This window comes from Neoarius graeffei, chromosome 28, assembly GCF_027579695.1.
Source record: "Neoarius graeffei isolate fNeoGra1 chromosome 28, fNeoGra1.pri, whole genome shotgun sequence".
NCBI classification, from domain to species: domain Eukaryota; kingdom Metazoa; phylum Chordata; class Actinopteri; order Siluriformes; family Ariidae; genus Neoarius; species Neoarius graeffei.
The window spans coordinates 37,419,158-37,440,794 of NC_083596.1; the positions used below are offsets into that span (position 1 = coordinate 37,419,158).

The window sequence follows — 21,637 nt, forward strand, 5'->3', positions numbered from 1 at the left end:
TAAAGGGTTCAGAAACTTTCAAGCATCACTGTATCAGGATACTTGTATTGTAGGAAGATGCTGAAATAGCTGATGTTGATATTTGCACAGAGCACAGCTAGCAGTCTGCTTTGTTTAGATTGTCATCATTATTCATGAAACTGTTATTCCTGCCGTATGTTTATTAACACGACAACATACACTAGGCACACAGTACATCACATACAGTACCGGTCAAAAGTTCAGACACACCTACTCATTCATACGTTTTTCTGTATTTTGAATATTTTCTATATTGTAGAACAATACTGAAGACGTCAAAACTATGAAACTGCGTATAACCTCACTTCATAAACTTCATTCTGTATCCTTTTAATCATGTCTGTAAAAATGCTTTTTGCCATTTATCTGTATGCTTAACTGGTTTGGCTGCATCTGCCTTCAGGATCATTTCGCATCTCCAAAAAGAGCGAAATCATTGGTGGAAAACGTATAGCAGTTGGTGACGTAGTTTGAGTATGTCTACACTGGGAGAAAGGTGTTTGGGGATGACCTACAGGGGTAACAACTAAGCTGGCACACCTGAACCTTGTTGTCCCACATATATTTATGGAGACTCTCACTTTTATTCACTCTGTCCCTTAGCAGTGAGGTGTGTGTGCGCGCGTGTGTGTATATATTGCTGTGAGCAAAGTGGTGAACAAGCTAGGAAGCTGAGCCAAGGATGTAAGCCTAATTTTTTTAATAAAAGGCTCAAACTCTTATTCTGGGTTTGCTGTGTTCTTTGGGAGGCATAGTGCCGAGATTTTTATAACGTAACTTTTTTTTTTTTTTAATTGAATTGACATTCTGTATCTTAGTGTATTATCCATGTCAGCCATAGGAGAGAGCACAGGGACAAGTTTTCAGCTTTTGTAGATTGTGTGAAATTCTTTGCAGGTCGCATCATATCCATATTGCATTAGAGGGTATTTACCAGTGGCGAACCGTTACTATTAGAGCTGGGACTTGAGCTCAGCCAAAAATTAGCCAGACACACAAAAAAAAGCAACAGGGCAAAGGATTTTGCAAGGGATTAGCGGCAGGCTGCCAGGTCGTGCCATTGTGTGTAGTCGTTGGTGCTGATTTTTTTAAAGTAACTCAGTAAATTACAGAGGGAAATGAATACTTAAGTATGAGTGAAAAATACTGTGGCGAGCGCGCAGTGTGGAAGAAGAGACTGGAGACAGAAATCTTAGTTTCTCAGTTGTTAGCCTGTGCCACTTGCTCTCTCGCTTTATTATCATTTGCTAACACTACTGATGAATGCTACACTGGCTGGAAGGTGACTTCACTGCCACGCCGAGTTGCGGTTAAGCTCGTGTTGGCCTTTGAGAAGGCAATGAAGTCCTAACGAATGAGTGAGCCAGCTCTAAACTCTTCTCTGCCTAGAGACAACAAACAAAAAAATCTCATTGGATAACTCGATTTTAATGTTTTCAGGACAGTAACCCTTTCATTTCTGAAGCAAATTTGATAGAAAATGAGACCGAATTAGAAGAGAATAATTATCATGAAATGATGAAAGAAATTAAAGAATGAGAGAAATTAAATATAACATTTGAAATGCTGATACGTTTGGGCCTTATCTGAGGCCCTAGGAGGCCCTGATGGTTCCCCTCTGGTATTTACTATACTCTCTGACTACAACATTACAGGGATGTGATTTGGGGCTGGTGAAATTATCTGAAAATTTTAGCCGGGGGGCTGGGGGCCGCAGCCCCCAGCTGGTCCAGGGCAACGGCCTGGTGGGGGGACAAGGGGGGAAGCCCCCCGAAGCTCCTGGGTTCTGGGGTTTTCTGACTTAAAAATTGTACTAAAATGGCAAGCAAACACACAAGAAAAAACTTGTCATGATTAACAAATTCAAGCCAATTTAATGGTCAACATGCAACTCTGACACACACACTCTCGCTCTCTCTCTCTCTCTCTCTCTCTCACACACACACACACACACACACCCCAAAGAACCAGCGCAAGCAGGGCCCGCTAGCCCCGCGCCTTGTGACGTAATTCGCCCCGAGGCGAGCCGCGGTTTTTCTCCAACCATTCCCAGCGGAACTTTTTTTTCACTATTCTGTCGATTTCTTTAACTCGATTTGCATCTTTACGCTCGATCACGGAGGCTGCCATCTTTCAACTCTTTGTTTGAAGCGAGCTTACGTACAGCTATCTAACAAGCGCGTTCATTGGTTGTTACAGAGGGATGAGCCAATCACGTACCTTGTTTCATCTCATTGACGTAATTCCGTCATTTACGCAATTCCGTCATTGAGATGAAACGAGGTACGTGATTGGCTCATCGCTCTGTAACAACCAATGAACGCGCTTGTCAGATAGCTGTACGTAAGCTCGCTTCAAACAAAGAGTTGAAAGATGGCAGCCTCCGTGATCGAGGCGTAAAGATGCAAATCCGAGGCTGCCATCTTTCAAACAAAGTCGGAACGAATAGGATACGAATGTGGATGAGGGAAAAATCGGAAAAAAATTTTTCTTCAAGTTTTGAGGTGAAAAAAGCGGAATTCTGCGAATTCGCGGAAAAATCACATCCCTGAACATTAGTTTCTCAGCATGTCACATATACTGGCCTTCAGGCTTCACTTTTTGTCATTATTTTTTGCAGGGAGACATGAGCCATTGAGGGGAGACATGGGACATTATTTTGAGAGACTTGGGACATAGCAGGGAGACATGGAACTAAAATAAAACACCTAGCTTAATTCTACATGTTTCATTTTTATTTATTATCAAAACCTGTAACATGAACTGTATGAACACACAATGCTGGTACAACGAAAGAAAAATATCAGTTTACCCAAAACCTGAATCGACAAAACAGTTCCATTCTCAAGAAGGAATGAAATCAGCTGCATCCTCATGCAGGGACACGGTCACATTTTTAACAAAAAAATTTAAACAATTTTATATTTGTAAACCGCAAGAAAAAAACCTTCAACATGATGAACCATCCCAACTCTCCCGATCTGGCTATTTTGGAAAAAAAAATCCTTAAATGTTTTCCCCCAGAGTTTAAGTTTAATAAATAATACTAAATATGGTAACTCAAGGATACAAACTTAAATTCCTAACAAATCCCCAATTCACTAGCGTACAATACATTACACCATAGAATGGAGGTGGAGGCGAAGTAGAAAATACAAGTTTTGGTTGATAAAAATACTGAACTGCACAAACCTTACTGCAGTGTCCAGCTTCATGGCTCCAAAGGAAGTCGGTTACTCTAAGGGGCAACATCTAACCTCTGATGTCATCTAAAACCTGATTGGTTGAAATAAATTTATGGGAATACAAACTGTCCCAAGTCTCGCCGTTCTCCCCTATAGACTGAACTGTAATAAAACATCTGAAAACGTCTAAGTTCACTGACACGCAGTTCTCATGTGGCTAATAAATGAAACGCAAGATTGCCAGATTTGTGCTTTTAAACCTGCCTGCTTGAAAAGGCTCACATGGTTATGAGAAAAAAGTTTGTTTTCTTGACATTTGGAAGGTAGCTTGTGTGTGCAAGTCTGACGTACGTGTGAGAGAGAGAGAGAGAGAGAGAGAGAGAGAGAGAGAGAGAGAGAGAGAGAGGAGGATGTGAGTGAATTTATGAATATTTGATTAAAAGCAGCTCCGTGGGCCATAATGGAGCAGCTGGTCAGTGCTGCTGAATCTCAGCACACACAATCTGAGAGCAAACAGCATTACTGCGTCTCAGGAGCAGATATTACGTTTATGAGCGTGATGCCAGTACACATTACTCCAAACAAGAACAGATGAGATGGGATGGATTTATTGAGTAATATTTTTCCAGCATTCGCATTGGATTAGGTGACAAATGCAGTCCCTTTTTTTTTTTCCCTTTTAATTTGTGTGTGTGGTGTGTGGGTGTACTTGCTACAAATTGAGGACTGGAACACTTTTTTAACCAACAGTTAGGACGTTTTTGGGACGTGAGAACATTTTGGCTGGTCCTCACTTCTTCAAAGGGCAGTTTGAGGGTTAAGACTTAGTTTTAGGGTTCAGGTTAGAATGAGGTTTAGGTTAGGGTTAGACATTAGGGATGGTTAAGGTTTGGATCAGGGGCTATGAATGCATTATGTCAATGAGTGTCCCCACAATGATAGGAGTGTGTGTGTGTGCGCACGCCTCTGCGTGTGCTCTGCACAAGTGTAGCTTTTTAGCCCTTTCTGACAACTAGTTGTCCCCATAATGATATTTGTACATGGTGATTTGAAGACTAAAGATATTTAATAAATCAAATAATGACTTAGGGTGGCACGGTGGTGTAATGGTTAGCGCTGTCGCCTCACAGCAAGAAGGTCTGGGTTCGAGCCCCATGGCCGGCGAGGGCCTTTCTGTGCGGAGTTTGCATGTTCTCCCCGTGTCCGCGTGGGTTTCCTCTGGGTGCTCCGGTTTCCCCCACAGTCCAAAGACATGCAGGTTAGGTTAACTGGTGACTCTAAATTGACTGTAGGTGTGAATGTGAGTGTGAATGGTTGTCTGTGTCTATGTGTCGGCCCTGTGATGACCTGGCGACTTGTCCAGGGTGTACCCCGCCTTTCGCCCGTAGTCAGCTGGGATAGGCTCCAGCTTGCCTGCGACCCTGTAGAACAGGATAAAGCGGCTAGAGATAATGAGATGAGATAATGACTTAATTTAACAAAAAATTCCTCTTGTATATTAGCTACAGTAATAAAGAAATCAATAACGTACCTCAAAATAGTGTGTGTGTATGGTGTATCTGCATGTGTGCGAAATACCAGGAAGCAATAAACCTTTCCCCTTCATACCAGTGTTATTTATTTCAAGCAGTCAATTTTAGAACCTGATCAAGAATCTCATAAACAGTTTTGGTGTATATTGCCAGTCGAAAGTTTCTGAAGCCTTGAAGTGTGTCATGCCTTACCTGTGCCACAGCAACCTGAGCTTGCTGCTGCTGCTGGAGTACCTGCTGCTGTAATAACTGCAGGTGGTGCTGGTCAGCCAGTGGTGTTAGAGACAGAGAGCAAGGGCTGCTGGGAGACAGAGGGTCAAGAGGCATCTCTTCCAGTTCCTACAAAGAGACAGTGGGGACGGATTATTATTTCAAACAAATAGACTTAGGCCGAATCCCATTTCACCCCTTGGACCAACCCCTTGGCCCTTCCCCTCCATTTTGCGCGTTCACGTGAAGGGGTAGGGGTATCCCAATCCCAGTTAACGCGGAGGGGTAGGGGAAGGGGGAGGGCTTCTGTACCCCTCCAAACGGAGATTTTCCTGGAGCTGACTCCGAACGAAGGGGTTTGAGTGATTTCCCACAATGCCATGCGGATTTCAGCGAGATTTCATGCGGATTTCAGAAAGATGGCGGTTCCCGCGGCGAAAGATTGTCATAAATGTATTTTCTCCATTATTTACGTGTTTTAAGTTGTTATCCAGAGGAAACACGCCGCTTGATTCGCTTTCGAGCTGAGAATGAGCAGCGATTTCTGAAATCCAAGCTGCTGCTAAAAAGCTTTGGGAGTGAGTATTGTTTTCGGTTGCTTTACTGCGTACGTTTTGTTCTGTTATTCTCGCTTTTATTGTTTACATGAGTGTTCTGACACCTCATTCTGTCGGATGTGGTGCACGAAGCGCCAAAGATATCCCATTCAGTGGTGTTAGTTAACAAATCACACCCTGCCAGCAGAGATTTCTGGCTCTGACTGTAGCGGCTGGTCGCAGCCAATGACGCGTCGCGTTTTGCTAACGTAAACGCTGACGGAGGTACGCGATGACATATGCGATCGTTGAAGGGCTATCCCAATACGTAAGGGTTGAATTTCAAGCCCTATCCCTTGTAGCTCAGTTTCAAGGGGAAGGGCCAAGGGGAAGGCGGAGGGGAAGGGGGAGGGGAAGGGGTAGAAATTAGAATTGGGATTGGGCCTTATGGGACGCAACAGGCTTCAGTTTCCCCTACAGTCCAAAGACATGAAGGTTAGGCTAATTGGTGGCTCTAAATTGACCGTAGGTGTGAATGTGAGTGTGAATGGTTGTTTGTCTCTGTGTCAGCCCTGCGATGACCTGGCGACTTGTCCAGGGTGTACCCCGCCTCTTGCCCATAGTCAGCTGGGATAGGCTCCAGGATAAGTGGCTACAGATAATGGATGGATGGATGGATGGAACACAACAGAGTTATAATCGAGGTGTTGGTAGCACTCGCACCTTCTCTCATGACGTTCATGAGCTTGTTTTTGTACGTTATCACTTCTATAGTAACAACGTAAACAGAATCTTGTACAATGGATGATTTTTTTTTTTTTTACAAAATCTGTAATTGTTGATATTTTCTGTGAGGAGACATTTATTTAGTCTCCAGTGTCTTACTTTGTGGTTTGCAGTTTCTCTGATTAAAAAAAAAAAAAAAAGGGGCAAACTGTGTATCCTGTCTTATTAACCTCAAGAGAATGGAAAAAACAAAAAACAAAACAAAACTATGGATCGTGAGAGAATGACTGTTTACAGCTGGTGCGATGGAAAGCTAAGGTCACATACAGCCGGTTGATCAGTGAGAACCATGGCTGGGGCTACCGTGGCCATTCCAGGAGATTTTGGAGGTGAGCCATTGAATAAATTTGGGCTGAGTAAATATGCAAATGAAGCCACAGTAGCTGCGAAGGTAGCGACGGAAGACGCAGATAAAGCAATGGTGGCAGCAATGTATAATGATGTATGGCCTTACAGCAATGATGACAATGTGTACTGTTTTCATGACTGCGGTGTGGCATAGCCACCGCAAGACAAAATAAGCCACGCCCCCAGGCAAACTTTTCACTTTCTGCAGAATGCTATTCCATGAACATTTTGAGCTCGATGGTTGCGACGGAATGCTACGGGAACCCCCGGGAGCCCATGTCAGCCTCACAGATGCCTTCACCTGGTGCTTGACCCACGGCAACTTTCAACATGACCAAACTTTCCAGGGATGGAAGCCACGCCCTCCTTGTTGTCAACCTACGGTAGCTCCCCGGCATTCACGGATTCATGGATTAAAGCAAAAAAAAATTATTTGACTGAAAATTTACGGGGGGTGGGGTGGGGGGGGTGTTATGGGTGGATTTCGATGAAATTCTGAGAATGGTTAACTTAGAACTGATAACTTTATTATCAATTAATTAATGGATTAATATATTCAATTTATTGCACTTTCTTTCCATTGCTTCCGTATATTATTTTTTGTGGCAAACCACACAAATGCAAGCGCCTGGAATGTTTAGTTTTTTGCACCATGAACTAAATGGCTTTCCGTTTTCACCTATTTCGTACAGCCAAGCCCACCTCCACTTGTTTTTTACACCTTTATCGATGGCAGACACATCAGTGCCTTCTTTCATGTAAAGCGCATCCATGCTGCCGAAACCGAAAGCAGAATGACATGCTCCTCTATGCTCGACGTCAATATAGAAAAAAGTTTGGATCTTCGCTTAAATTAAAATTATAATTATAATTTGACCTTACTTTGTGTTGAATACGACTTCAAAAACAATTCAAGATTTTATTAAGAGAAATATTGTGGCCAACATGAGTGTTAAGTTCCCTAAAAGATCGCGTGAAGTTGGCTGCTATCTACTTTGCGTTCGTTCTCATTTTCCTCCATCATTTCATAGGCCAGAAACAGATGTTTTGACGTAATTTAACTTAGTAGGCTATGATTATTATTTAACCGTAGTCTTCTAGACATTTTGACTGTTTGGGGCATTGAACGCTGGTGTATGATTTTCAGGGAATAAAGTTTAGCGCATGTCGGAACATCATTGCGCTCGCAGCCTCCAACTCCTCAAACGTCCTTTAAATTGTGATATAACGTAGGCTATAAGGCACGGTTCTAACATACCTTACACATTGGCCTAACGAAAATAATAATTGTTGGGGCGTCTGCTGATTTGTTAGCTATAAATTTAGGTCTAATTACTTCTGACAGTCTGCAAGCATTGCACCGTCGGGTCTTCAAGTCTGGCTGAAGCAGAGGAGCGGGCTTTCCGGGGTTTATTTTTTCGTTTTTTTTTTTTTTTTACATGCTCTATTTCTATATGTCCAGGTTTGAACTAAGTTATTTTGGCAAGATTTAATTTAATACAAAACAGAAATGGTCAGACACAAGCACGCCAAGCACATGGGAATGTATTTTGCCAATTTTGACAGCGCATGTTTTTTTTTAATGCCGCACCGTAGACAGCGAACGTTTAAACATGATCAAACATAGGAAATGAACGACACAAAGCATGGCTCAAAAACAAAAAAGTTAAATAAACCCTGCTGATAGTTGATGGTGTTGCAACACATCAGTGTTATAACCCAATCTCTACCCAACCACCCGTCATTTTAATTCTCCTCGGATCAGCACCAACCTCACATTTGGCCTTGGGAGAGTTCAGTTGACGGAAATCCGTCACATGACGGAAAACTTTAATCCATGCGTATTCTGACGGAAGGGCCTGGAACATGTGCCGAAGGCTCAAAATCGTCTACCGGCGTCTACTCTAAGGTGATTCCGGATATGTGAGACCAAGGCGTAAATGACAACAGGAACAAACCTGTTTTGCGGATGTTCCACAAGATTAAACATTGCTATTAAAATATGGGCTGCCATTCATTAACAAATTCATTGCCAACTGCTGTGGTATAAGATGAATAAAGCACATTAAAATGCGTTGTTACTTGAAAATAATCAAGATCAGTGTGGTGAAAGTCACTCCTCTTTGCATCATGCCATATGTTGAATACTTTCCTAGAATATCATGCCCCCAGGAGTTTTATTACTTACTAATTAGGACAAATAACATAATTAGCTACAGTAAGTCAGTAAGTACAAACCTATAATCTGACCAATAAGGTGGGCAGACTTGATAAAAATGTCCTAAAAAGTCCGCTGAAAGTGAAGTTTTAACAAAGTGTAGGGTCATTAAGTCCAGAAATTGCACCGAAGAAAGGCTTAAAGCACATCACACACATAGACTCAAAGCTATTTTCAAACGATTTCTCACATAAAGACAGCAAAAAAGTCAAAAGCCTTGCATTTAAGGCTTCCTCCAAATTTCTCGTCATGCCATTTAAACATGAAAATTCTAACCCCACTGCCTTTAAAGAGCTCATTAAAGTTTTATGAGCTCAAACACATTTATACTCAAAGCACAAGAAACTCATTTTCTCCAAATAGCTTCGGCCTGTCATCTTAGCTTAGAGATTAGAGATGAGGGTGTCGTGGGTCTTTGGGGACAGAAACATGGAAGACAGCTAATACAGAATTAAAACTAATTATTTTCTCCTTCTGGCCTGTCAAAACACCCAAACTCATTTCTTCTTCACAAAGCACACTGCAGTTGCGTGGTAGTTCCAATAAAAACAAAACAATGTGAATCAACAGGTGGATGGAGGGATGGATCCAAAAATGGATCTCAAAATCTATAATCAACAATTCAGTCAACTTAACACATTTCTATCAAGAGCTCAAGAGATTCACCCAATTAATTTCAAGAAGTTGGCAGATTTGACTTGTGCAGTTGGAAAAAAGTTGTAAGCTCTTTGGAAATACTGAGACAGGACTCGACATTAACGGTAGTCCAACTATCTGAGACAACCAAATGTTTGGTCCAGACAAGTGAAATCCGCATCTGTCTGTCCAACAGGACAAACTGAATATTTGTTGAAAATCACCTTTTTGTTGTATTTATTCAAGAGTTACATCAGTAAAGTGCCAACAAAATTAGTTCAATTCCCACCGTTATCGGGCTGTGTTACTGTTTCAGAAATTCCAGGGAAGCTGAGTGGAGCAGGTGTGTGTGTAAAAAGAATCACGGCGTAATATCTCGTTATAGATTATTAGATTCTGAATTCATCGAAATCGGAGAAATGGCGATCGAATACCTCAATAAAATAAATATCTGTGGTGAATCTTCATTTCATTCTGACATTCACTGCATTTTTCTTTCGAAATGGTGCACATTAACCAACACAAATGTCGTAAAATATTTCGGGCGAATTTTACGACAGTGCTGAACTCACGGTTTGTTTTCATTCACAGCGTGACTCTGTCACCGATTTATCATGTCCAACTTCTTTTCTTTCAGTTTCATTGGTTCAAATTAATTTATACTTCAAGTTTTACTGGATTAATCAAGATTTAACTTTATTTCCTCCAGAAGCTTCGAGTTTGGGTGAGTCTAACTCTTAAAGGGGAACTGAAGTCATTTTTAAACTTGCTTTATTTCTTAATTAACGTGTTATTCAATTACATTTTCAGTTTTAGTAACCTTATATCGTGACTCGTATTGGCAACTAATTGCAATTAAATATTATACTTATCGGCCTATTCGGTTTTTAGCCATGTTGAATTTAGTTCGTTTGGTCCACAGCAGGCGTCACTTATCCGCGTGATCTTCATGAGACTTGTGCGAGACTTCAAAATGTGAAGTGTCAGCCGGGTGTCAGTGCCGCCATTTTGAAAACTGTTTTCCAAATTAAATATTACACAAAAACGAGTTTAAATGACGATTACTGCCTACTTTTTTCAGACTTTCCTGATTGCTATCAAAACAAACAAAACTTCCGGCTTGATCACATCAGTATTCGAAAGAGGGCGCACGTCTTTTGACAACGTTGGCAGATGTTGGTCACTTTGATTTCCGCTGTACGTTTTACTTCCGTCCTACGATGTCTCGCACAGGTCTCGACGAATCTCGTTTACGGCCATTGCTTTGACATATGGACTGATATATTACATAGCATATTTCAAACACTTATAACTTGCTATAGCGGTGACAAAATAGCTATCAAAAATGCATTCCTATATTTAATAAAATTGGATAAATAGAATTTTGATAATAAAAATTTGCCTTCAGTCCTCCTTTAAAACTGCAGATCAGGTAATGGGTTAGAACAACACATACACCATAATGGAGCTTTGGATGGTTTTTGTTTATTGTTAAAGTTTGAATTTTATTGAAAAATTATACATCATTAAAGCATAATGATTATCAAAAATATACCTGATTTTTGATAAAAGTTTTAACCACTTTCCTTTCATTGAACTAGTAAATACATAGTAATAAAATGGTTGTGGTCAGGACAAGTGAAAAATCTTGCTTCTTGTCTGACTGGACAAGTTGGTTAAAAAGTTAATGAGAAAAAGTTAATGTGAGATTTAGAATTTCTGAAATTCAGTCCAGCCTGGAAAAAGTATGTGAAGGAATTTTGGGCCAGGACTCTTGAAAACCCTGTTTCTGCTGTCTAAGATTACTGAGACTTTCTTACACGAACAGCATTCATCAGGTCACAGCACAACATGTTAATCGGGTTTACGTCTGGACTCTGATGTAGCAAATGTTATTCTTTTTAAACTATGCTGTTGTTGACTTACTCGTGTGCTTTTTCCTGCTTCATCGCCAAACTTCTCATGCCAATGAACTGTCGCCCTGATATCCTGCTGTCGTGTTCCAATTCGACAATTTTGAATTCATTGCTCCCTCAGGCTCAGTTACAATTTATTAACTGCTGTCTTGGGTGATCGATCACAAATAGGCAGTGAAGATGACCAGCTTCATTATCAGTAACCACATTTTTTAAGCAAGAACTAAATCTGCCAAAATATCACTTCCAGACCAAAATATACTGGCAAAAAGCTTCAAACCTGTTTGTATATTAAATGTCGGCTCTCAGATTGGTTAATTAATGTTTACTCGTACTAGCATTTCAGATTTTTTTTTTTGCCATACTTTCAAAAATTGCACTTAAAAAAAAAAACCTGCACTAACAGATGTGCTTGTTGAAGTTCCCTTTCCAAAACTATGGGAAATAAGAAGGAGTTGGTTGAACGTTTGTGGTTACAATAGCCTCTGCTCTTCAGATTTTGGAATGTGGCAGTGAGGATTTGTGACCCTTCAGCCACAAGCTCATGAGTAAGGTCAGGCACTAATGTTGCACAAGAAGACCTGCTCCGCAGATGGAGTTCCGATTCATCCCAAAGTTGTTCAGCGGGGTTGAGGTGGATGTCAGTCAAGTTCTTTCTTAAGTTGGTTCTCCAGACCAAACATGGGCAGACCAGCCCTGTGTCCGAAATCACTAACTCATTCACTACTCCCTGCTCACTATATACACTGTAAAAATGATTTCTTGTTTGGGGGTGTTGTGGCTCAGGTGGATAAGGTGCCATACCATAAATCCGGGGACCCGGGTTCGATTCCGACCCGAGGTCATTTCCCGATCCCTCCCTCCCGCTCATTTCCTGTCTCTACACTGTCCTATCCAATAAAGGTGAAAAAAGCCCAAAAAAATATCTTTAAAAAAAAAATTTCTTGTTTGAGCTTAAAAATGTTAGTACCCGGGCTGTCTTAAAATTTTGAGTTCACTGAAATTAATATAGTAAGCTAACACAATGAGGCGAACAATTTAACTTACTATATGAATTTCAATGAACTCAAAATTTTAAGGCAGCCCAGGTACTAACTTTAAGTTAAAACAACAAATCATTTTTGTAATTTCCCTATAGGGAATTACTATATAAAGGACTATACAGTGAGCTCATGAAAAAAATACTTTTGGACACTACTCCATCACGCCTTTATTTACATCATTGCTGTTGCACAATTAAAACGTGCCAGATCGCTAGCCGTGCTTTCTGCTATAATGGCGTAATGTTTACTACAGGGGTATTCAAAGTGTGTGAGAGTCAGCCCCCCCTCAGAGAGCAAATAAACAACAACAGCATCCCCCCTTACAATTTTTGTTGTTGCTATACTTAATGTTCCATTCGTATTTTAAAAAAAAAAGGTTGTTGTACACATTTTTTTTTCTTTTACACATTTTAAAAATCTGTGCTTTTTTAAAACCTCTTTTTTTTTTTTACACATTTTAAACATCTGTGCTTTTTAAAACATCTTTTTTTTTTTTTTACACATTTTAAACATCTGTGCTTTTTTTCAAACATCTTGTTTTACACATTTTAAACATCTCATAGCATCGTTAGCTAGCACCTCTTGGCAGACAACACACTGTGGCAGTGGAGCATCTTCAGATCCAGTCCATGAAAATCCAAACTTTAAATAATCGTGGTCATACTTCCTTCTTTTTTTGCTTGGCCCAGACTCTGTCTCCTCACTCACTGTAGCTTTAGGTACTAAAAACCGATCCATTTTTGTCTCTGGCAAAGGCTTGCTGAAGTTCACTAAATGTCCGCAATAGTAACTTATTCTGGTTTATTTTTCCTCATGTTGCGCCCCCCTGAAGAACTCTGGCACCCCCTAGGGAAGGCGCGCCCCACACTTTGAAAAGCCCTGATTTACTACATTAAAAACAGTTAAACAAAATTAAAAATACTCAGCATATCATCAAGAATTCACGTACTTGGGAAGTACTGTGAGCACCAATAATGCAGCTAGCAAAGACATTGTTACACGTCTTGGGAAAGCCCAACGTGCCTTTGCAAGACATGCCATCTGGAAATCAAAACAGTACAGTCTTCGTATGATTCGACTCTTTAACAGCAGTGTCAAATCAGTGCTCTTATACGGCTCAGAATGTTGGCGAGTCGTATAAAGTGACGTGAGAAAATTGGAGGTGTTCCACAATAGATGTCTGAGAAGAATCTGTGGTATATTTTGGCCAGTATAAATATATCCAACCAAGATCTGTACAGCAGGACAAGAAGTTGCAGTGTTGTCAATGAAATCAAGTGCTGCCATTTTCGTTGGCTTGGCCATGTCTTGAGAATGGACCAGCAACGTATCCCAAAGGTTGCTCTAAGGTGGACCCCACCCAGTAAGAGAAAGAAGGGACGTCCAAAAACAACATGGAGGAGAACAATAATATCAGAGCTGGATGAGTTAAACCTAAACTGGGCGAAGCACAACAGGCAAAAATGGAAGCAATTAGTGGCGGCCTTATGTCCCACATGGGATGAAGAAGACTGAGCTGATATCATCAAAAGTCAAACAGAAATTTACTTGCATTTATAATAATATTCTCTCGTTACTGCACTGGTTGCTCCTCTCTGTCATCTGCCATTTTTTTTTTTTTAACAGTGCTACTGCAATGCTTGATGATATTGCTTGGTTCGTGACCATCGGTTGTACACTACTTTTCGTGATGCGTTGTGGGATACTTTGAGTGCACTATACAGAGTGTAATAATTCTCACTATACATTCAGACAGCACTACAAAATGGCGACCTCACTATATAGTTCATTATATAGTGAGTAAAGAGTGATTTTGGACACAGGGCATGTCTTTATGTCACTTTTTGTCACTCTGTACAAAGGCTCTGAGCCAACAGGAAGGTTATGGTAGCTCAAATTTAATAATTCTTTATGACCATGGTGAGCTGAAAAGCATCTCAAAATGCACAATATGTTGAACTAGACTAGCAGAAGACCAAATCTGGTCGCGCTTCAGCCATGTCAGCCATGAACAGGCATCTGAGGCTCCAGTAAACTGGGTAACAAGAAACAGGCATAGAAGAAGAGATGCCGCATGTGGCTTGTATGCACAATTTAACATACAGATTTCATTAAGATGATGTATGCACAATGCTCAAGGCACATGAAAACCACAAATCTGCCACACTGCTGACTGGAGCTCTTTGATGTTATCAGGGACACTTGGATGTTCAGACGACAAATGTATTGTGGCCACATGCAACCCGGAATATCTCCAAATATGTTCTGAGTGACCTGATCACAAGATGCATTTGACCCCGAGTATTCAGTCCTGTCCACTTGTCCAAGGTGGATGTTAATTCAAGGTGTGAATGTTGCTGCAGAGACTGCAGACTATCCAGGCCAGAGGCAGCAAAGCAACCCAAAAGCATGATGCAATTGATTCTTCACAGCTGGGGTGAAGAAGACATCATTTCAACCACAGGACAAAAGTAAAATTTGTCTTCTTCTGATTATATACAGTACCAGTCAAAAATCTGTACACCCCTACCCATTATATCTGTGAAGGTTCTCAGTCATCCAGGTCATAGTAAACCGTAGGTGCTAAAGAAGGCAACTGGACTTGCTTGAAATTCTTGAAGATGTTTCACCTCTCATCCAAAAGGCTTCTTCAGTTCTGTCTGACTAGTGGGGAGTTCCAGGTATTTATCCTCTAGTGGATCAAAAGCAACCCTAGGGAGAGCCGTTGAGGTCACCTGGGTCATTGAGTCATCCTGTTTATCCACACCAAAACTCAGCTGACTTCAATGACTCACATGATGGCAGAGAGTCAACGCCTGTGTCCAAAATCGCTCCCTACTCACTATATAAGGCACTATATAGTAAGGATGCCATTTTGTAGTGCTGTCCGAAACCTTAGTGAAGATTATTTACACCCTATGTAGTGCACTCAAAGTATGCCACAATGCATCATGAAAAGTAGTGCACAACCGATGGTCACTAACCAAAGCAATATATCTCATCATGCATTGCGGTCGCGCTGAAATAAATCAAATTAAAAGTCTCAAATTTGACTTAATAAAAGGCAGCGGCAAAGAAGAAAGTATTCAGCCTTGATTTAAAAAAAACTGAAAGCTGCAGATGCTTTGTATTGATTAATTTGGGAAATACGCTCAATATAATATGGATTTATCACAAAAATACATACATGCATTTATTATTTTGAAAACCCACCAGCCGACTCATCTGGCACGTTTTAGTTGTGCAACAGTAATGACGTAAATACCAGCGTGACGGACTCTTGTCCGAAAGCGTTTTTTCATTTTGCCAATGAGCTCACTATATGGTAATTCCATATATAGACCCCTTTCACATGACGTCACCGCGCCGCGAGATTTTGTTAGGCGCCATATTGGAAGACCAAGTACATGCACTCACAATATAAAACAAAGTACGAGCGAGAGTAAAGTGGCACGATGGATGATAATTCGGGTTATGTGAGTACATTACCAGTTGCAGAAAGGGCACGGTATGTGGAGAAACTGGCTGTGATTGATGGGTTTGACCTATATGATAAGACTCAGAAAAAATTATGTGAATCCAAGCACACAGTTTAACGCAAAAGTTCATTTATATCCCGACCTTGTCAGCTGTCAGATTTATGTTAACCTCCTAGGGCTTAGCGGTCACATGCGTGGACAGCACTTTATGGAAATTCGGAACAAGAATCCACATATGTGGACATACTTTTTCTCTAAAAGTACATCTTATCAAAAGATGATGCTTAGTTTTTATTCTAATCAGGTTCTAATAAGCCCAAATAGCAAAGAGAAATAAAAAAATGCATGTAAAAAAACAGCTTGGGCCTTAGGAGGTTAATGGACCCGGTAAGCTGGTAAATAATATTTTTTTTTCTTTACCAAATTCTAACAGAAAACGAGAGCATCCGAAAGGGAAAACCGAGCCGAGCCGCCTCACGGCTGTAATGCAAATTGCTTTCCTCCTCGGTATATAAGTGCGCTTCCATGGCAGGGAAAAAGAAACTACATTTTGCCACCTATGTAGTCCCCTATTTAAACAAATAGGAGTCATTCAGGATTCAGCCATGTTTTTGCTCCGTGTTTTTACTCGACCAAAGTTATACAGTATTATGAGCTTTAAACTGCATAAATAAAACCATTTGGTGAAACTTTGAAGAATAGATTGTACTGGTTTAAAGTTTTTACCTAACGTTTTCATGTCGACTCCAATTAATACACTAGTAGAATCGATGACTAGTTTAGCAGGCCAAAACTTTTTTCAATTTTTGACTGTACCAGCCTGAAAAAACTTGCGACAGTCAAATGGAAAAAAAGCAAGCTGGTCATGTTGTACTGGACTAATCTATGACTGATGAGTATAGTAAGTGATACTAGTACTGATACAATAAAACAGACGACTGTAATCTGGTAGGCAGCACGATTTATATTATTTCTCCGTGTCAGATACATAAGGAGGACCGGACACCAATTCTGCCATCTGTTTGCTACCCAGACATTGTAAACTATTTGTTGTTTACACCCAGTGCCTACACTGCTGATGACTTGAAAGCCTACAAAGGGCTACAGGCTTACAATTATGTTGTTAGTGGCTTGGTTCGTGATATTACAGCTGTTATTAAGAATAACGTACACATAGTTATGGCCAAGGTAATCTTGTTGATATTTATCTTTTAATAATATATCTTTTCAGTTGAAAAATTAATACTTTTTGTTACTACTAAGGTATCCATAATTTAGGTTAATTTATCCAAATTATACATATGTATTTATGATATATGCCTACACAACAACTGTGTTTTATTTATATAATAGGAGGGAGAGCAAGCCCCAAACCATCCTAAATTATTATTATTATTATTATTATTAAATTGTAGAAGTCTGGGAGGCTTGCTCCTCATACAGTTATCAATTTGAGGCCAATTTAGCATGTTTTAAATCTGAATTTCTTGCGTTTGCTTACCTCAAAGTGTCCGCAGATCATGCACAGACTTATCCACTATATCCACAGTTTTTTGCCAAGTCTCACACAGGTTTCTTTCAAGTCTACTGTTGGGCCAATAAATCATAAATAAAACAGCTCAGATTTGTTTGTTTAAGTCGTTTGCCACTCCACTTTATTCTCGTGGGTTCACATACCGCTGCTGTTATCACGAGTTTGTTGGTCTTCCAAAATGGCGCAGGGTCTGTTTACTTCCGGTTTCGGGTGACGTCAGTGAAAGGGGTCTATAGACCCTTTTCAGTCACGTGACCTTTGTAAACGCGACCACCATTTTGGACATGTAGCGGACTTCGGCTCGAATTGGTTTGAATGCGAGGAAGGCAACAAACGGAGAACATACAAGAAAAAGGAGCGAGATGCAGAAAACACCTTCGCTATCCAGCGACATAGGGCATTTACAGGGCGAGCAGAGGGAGAAATAACAACAGTAATGACACATTAGCAACGCCGTACAGAAATAACGGTTTACGGCACAGACCCTTTCGGTTCTCGCTCATCTAGCTGCTACAATGACTGCTTAGACTGCAACAATAATACCTAACACACATTTAAGTATCCGTCGTAAAGACGTGAAACTCGTCGAGTGACGAGTGTGTTCATTGATAAGCTAACACAATCTAAAAGTAGACATACCATCACACTGCCCTGGCGCTGTGTACAGTTTACCTTCTATGGTTTGTGCACTCACTATTTGCCATTACTTTCTCCAACCGTTGTTACAGATTACAGGGAACGGCCTGGATTTAAGAGACAAATACATGTTCCTCTTGTTTTGAACACTTATTTGTAGGCAGTGCTGAATTTGTAAAGTGGGAGGTCCCGGAGCGCAGAGGATGAGCGGCTCCGGTGCGGAAAAAAAGAGGGGAGGGGGGCGCGGCGCTGCGCTTCTGGGCATGTTTTGTAATAACACTGCAAATTAAGTTCATCTGCAGATATTTTGTGGATGTCGTTTCATGAGAGAAATCACCAACAAGACAGATATCAAAATCAGACATTAACACTAAATAAACTTGCATTTTTTTATTAAATTATTATTATTATTTTTTTGTTTATTACATAGTCAAGAGAGGTGTTGGATCACCGGATCCAGTGTAAATATCTGCCGGAGCCAACGCCCGAGGTTCCGGAGCGCGCTCCGGCTTGCTCCCCCTCAAATTAAGTGCTGTTTGTTGGACACTGCCTCTGATCTGTCCTACAGTCTACCAACAGCAAAGGAACACAACGCTAGCTAATGTCGTTAGCTAATAGCTACTACAGAAGAACAAAGAGGTTACAATGGGTTATTTTAGCCTATTTGGTTACACACTCGGCGCCACAGAATGTTAACAGCAATTTAATGCCTTTTCTGGCTAATTTTATTCGTCTTACCTCCAACAAAGTGGTCACTACACAAGCGCTGGTATGCCGCTATCCATCTTCTCCGTCGGTCAGCATCTACCGGGATCCGATAAAATGATAACCCTTGCCTTGTTTGTTGATGGTTACTACATCCAGGTGCACAACAATATAGTGGCATGATGGAAGTCTTGCTGAAAATAAACACTTTCTTTGCTGCCGTTCCTCAAATGCTGGCTGTGGTAAACTACTGGTAGTACATGTCCAAAATGGCGGCCGCGTTTGTCGTGACGTCACGTGAAAAGGGTCCATAGGGAGTAGGGAGTAGTGAACAAGTGAGTGATTTTGGACACAGGGAATGACCCACAGATCACCCTAACGACTCTCTAGGCTGCTAATACTGTTCACACCCGGCCCCCAGTGACCTACACCTACAGGATGACTCAATGACCCAGGTGACCTCAACGACTTTCCCTAGGGTTGCTTTTGATCCACTAGAGCAGGGGTGGGGAACGTCTGGCCTCCGGGCCGTATACAGCCCGCGAGACCATTTGATCCGGCCCGCAAGATGATTTCATAATTACTCACACACACTATAATATATATATATATATATATATATATATATATATATATATATATATACACACACACACACACACACACACACACACACACACAACCCCGATTCCAAAAAAGTTGGGACAAAGTACAAATTGTAAATAAAAACGGAATGCAATGATGTGGAAGTTTCAAAATTCCATATTTTATTCAGAATAGAACATAGATGACATATCAAATGTTTAAACTGAGAAAATGTATCATTTAAAGAGAAAAATTAGGTGATTTTAAATTTCATGACAACAACACATCTCAAAAAAGTTGGGACAAGGCCATGTTTACCACTGTGAGACATCCCCTTTTCTCTTTACAACAGTCTGTAAACGTCTGGGGACTGAGGAGACAAGTTGCTCAAGTTTAGGGATAGGAATGTTAACCCATTCTTGTTTAATATAGGATTCTAGTTGCTCAACTGTCTTAGGTCTTTTTTGTCGTATCTTCCGTTTTATGATGCGCCAAATGTTTTCTATGGGTGAAAGATCTGGACTGCAGGCTGGCCAGTTCAGTACCCGGACCCTTCTTCTACGCAGCCATGATGCTGTAATTGATGCAGTATGTGGTTTGGCATTGTCATGTTGGAAAATGCAAGGTCTTCCCTGAAAGAGACGTTGTCTGGATGGGAGCATATGTTGCTCTAGAACTTGGATATACCTTTCAGCATTGATGGTGTCTTTCCAGATGTGTAAGCTGCCCATGCCACACGCACTAATGCAACCCCATACCATCAGAGATGCAGGCTTCTGAACTGAGCGCTGATAACAACTTGGGTCGTCCTTCTCCTCTTTAGTCCGAATGACACGGCATCCCTGATTTCCATCAAGAACTTCAAATTTTGATTCGTCTGACCACAGAACAGTTTTCCACTTTGCCACAGTCCATTTTAAATGAGCCTTGGCCCAGAGAAGACGTCTGCGCTTCTGGATCACGTTTAGATACGGCTTCTTCTTTGAACTATAGAGTTTTAGCTGACAACGGCGGATGGCACGGTGAATTGTGTTCACAGATAATGTTCTCTGGAAATATTCCTGAGCCCATTTTGTGATTTCCAATACAGAAGCATGCCTGTATGTGATGCAGTGCCGTCTAAGGGCCCGAAGATCACGGGCACCCAGTATGGTTTTCCGGCCTTGACCCTTACGCACAGAGATTCTTCCAGATTCTCTGAATCTTTTGATGATATTATGCACTGTAGATGATGATATGTTCAAATTCTTTGCAATTTTACACTGTCAAACTCCTTTCTGATATTGCTCCACTATTTGTCAGTGCAGAATTAGGGGGATTGGTGATCCTCTTCCCATCTTTACTTCTGAGAGCTGCTGCCACTCCAAGATGCTCTTTTTATAACCAGTCATGTTAATGACCTATTGCCAATTGACCTAATGAGTTGCAATTTGGTCCTCCAGCTGTTCCTTTTTTGTACCTTTAACTTTTCCAGCCTCTTATTGCCCCTGTCCCAACTTTTTTGAGATGTGTTGCTGTCATGAAATTTCAAATGATATTTGGCATGAAATTTCAAAATGTCTCACTTTCAACATTTGATATGTTGTCTATGTTCTATTGTGAATACAATATCAGTTTTTGAGATTTGTAAATTATTGCATTCTGTTTTTATTTACAATTTGTACTTTGTCCCAACTTTTTTGGAATCGGGGTTGTGTGTGTATATATTAAATCAGAAAAAATGAGACTGCAATTAATAAAATAGGCGAGTGGTTGTCTTTCCGGGCCAAGATCAGGGTCCTGAACCCCACACGAGCAGATCGTGATCATGCGTGGTCACGTCACGTCATTTAGAGGGCGTAGACAGACTGTTTAACGATTTCACCAAAACGCACCATGGCAAGTATGAAGAGGAGAAAGGTAGATTTGGAATGTCACACTTTTCAGGAAAAATGGACAAACGATTTTTTTTTGTAGAAGTAAAAGGCAAGCCAGTTTGCTTAGCTTGTGGGGAAGTACTTGCATTGATGAAAAAGGCTAATCTGGAGCGTCATTACAGCACCAAACATGCCAAACTGGACGAGCTGAAAGGACAAGTGCATGTGGATAAAATTAATGCTCTTTGGAGGAGTTTGGGCGCCCAACAAGCAACATTCGCAAGACCTCAAGGTAACCAAGAAAACATTACACAGGCTAGTTTTGTGGTAAGTGAGCTAATCGCTAAGAAACTGAAACCACATTCAGAAGGGGAGTTTGTGAAGGAGTGCCTTGTTGCTGCCGCGGAACTG

The 21,637-nt window shown here is 40.9% G+C and overlaps 1 protein-coding gene across 4 annotated transcripts in view; it reads right to left on the bottom strand.

The window, feature by feature from the left end:
* The window catches only part of si:dkey-34e4.1 (carboxyl-terminal PDZ ligand of neuronal nitric oxide synthase protein), a 228,781-nt gene that overhangs the window by 66,364 nt on the left and 140,780 nt on the right, over window positions 1-21,637 (bottom strand). For all 4 annotated transcript variants that reach the window (XM_060913401.1, XM_060913399.1, XM_060913400.1 and 1 more), the window contains one exon: window positions 4,931-5,077. In XM_060913401.1, the coding sequence (XP_060769384.1) occupies window positions 4,931-5,077 (147 nt within the window). The remainder of the gene's footprint in view (window positions 1-4,930; window positions 5,078-21,637) is intronic.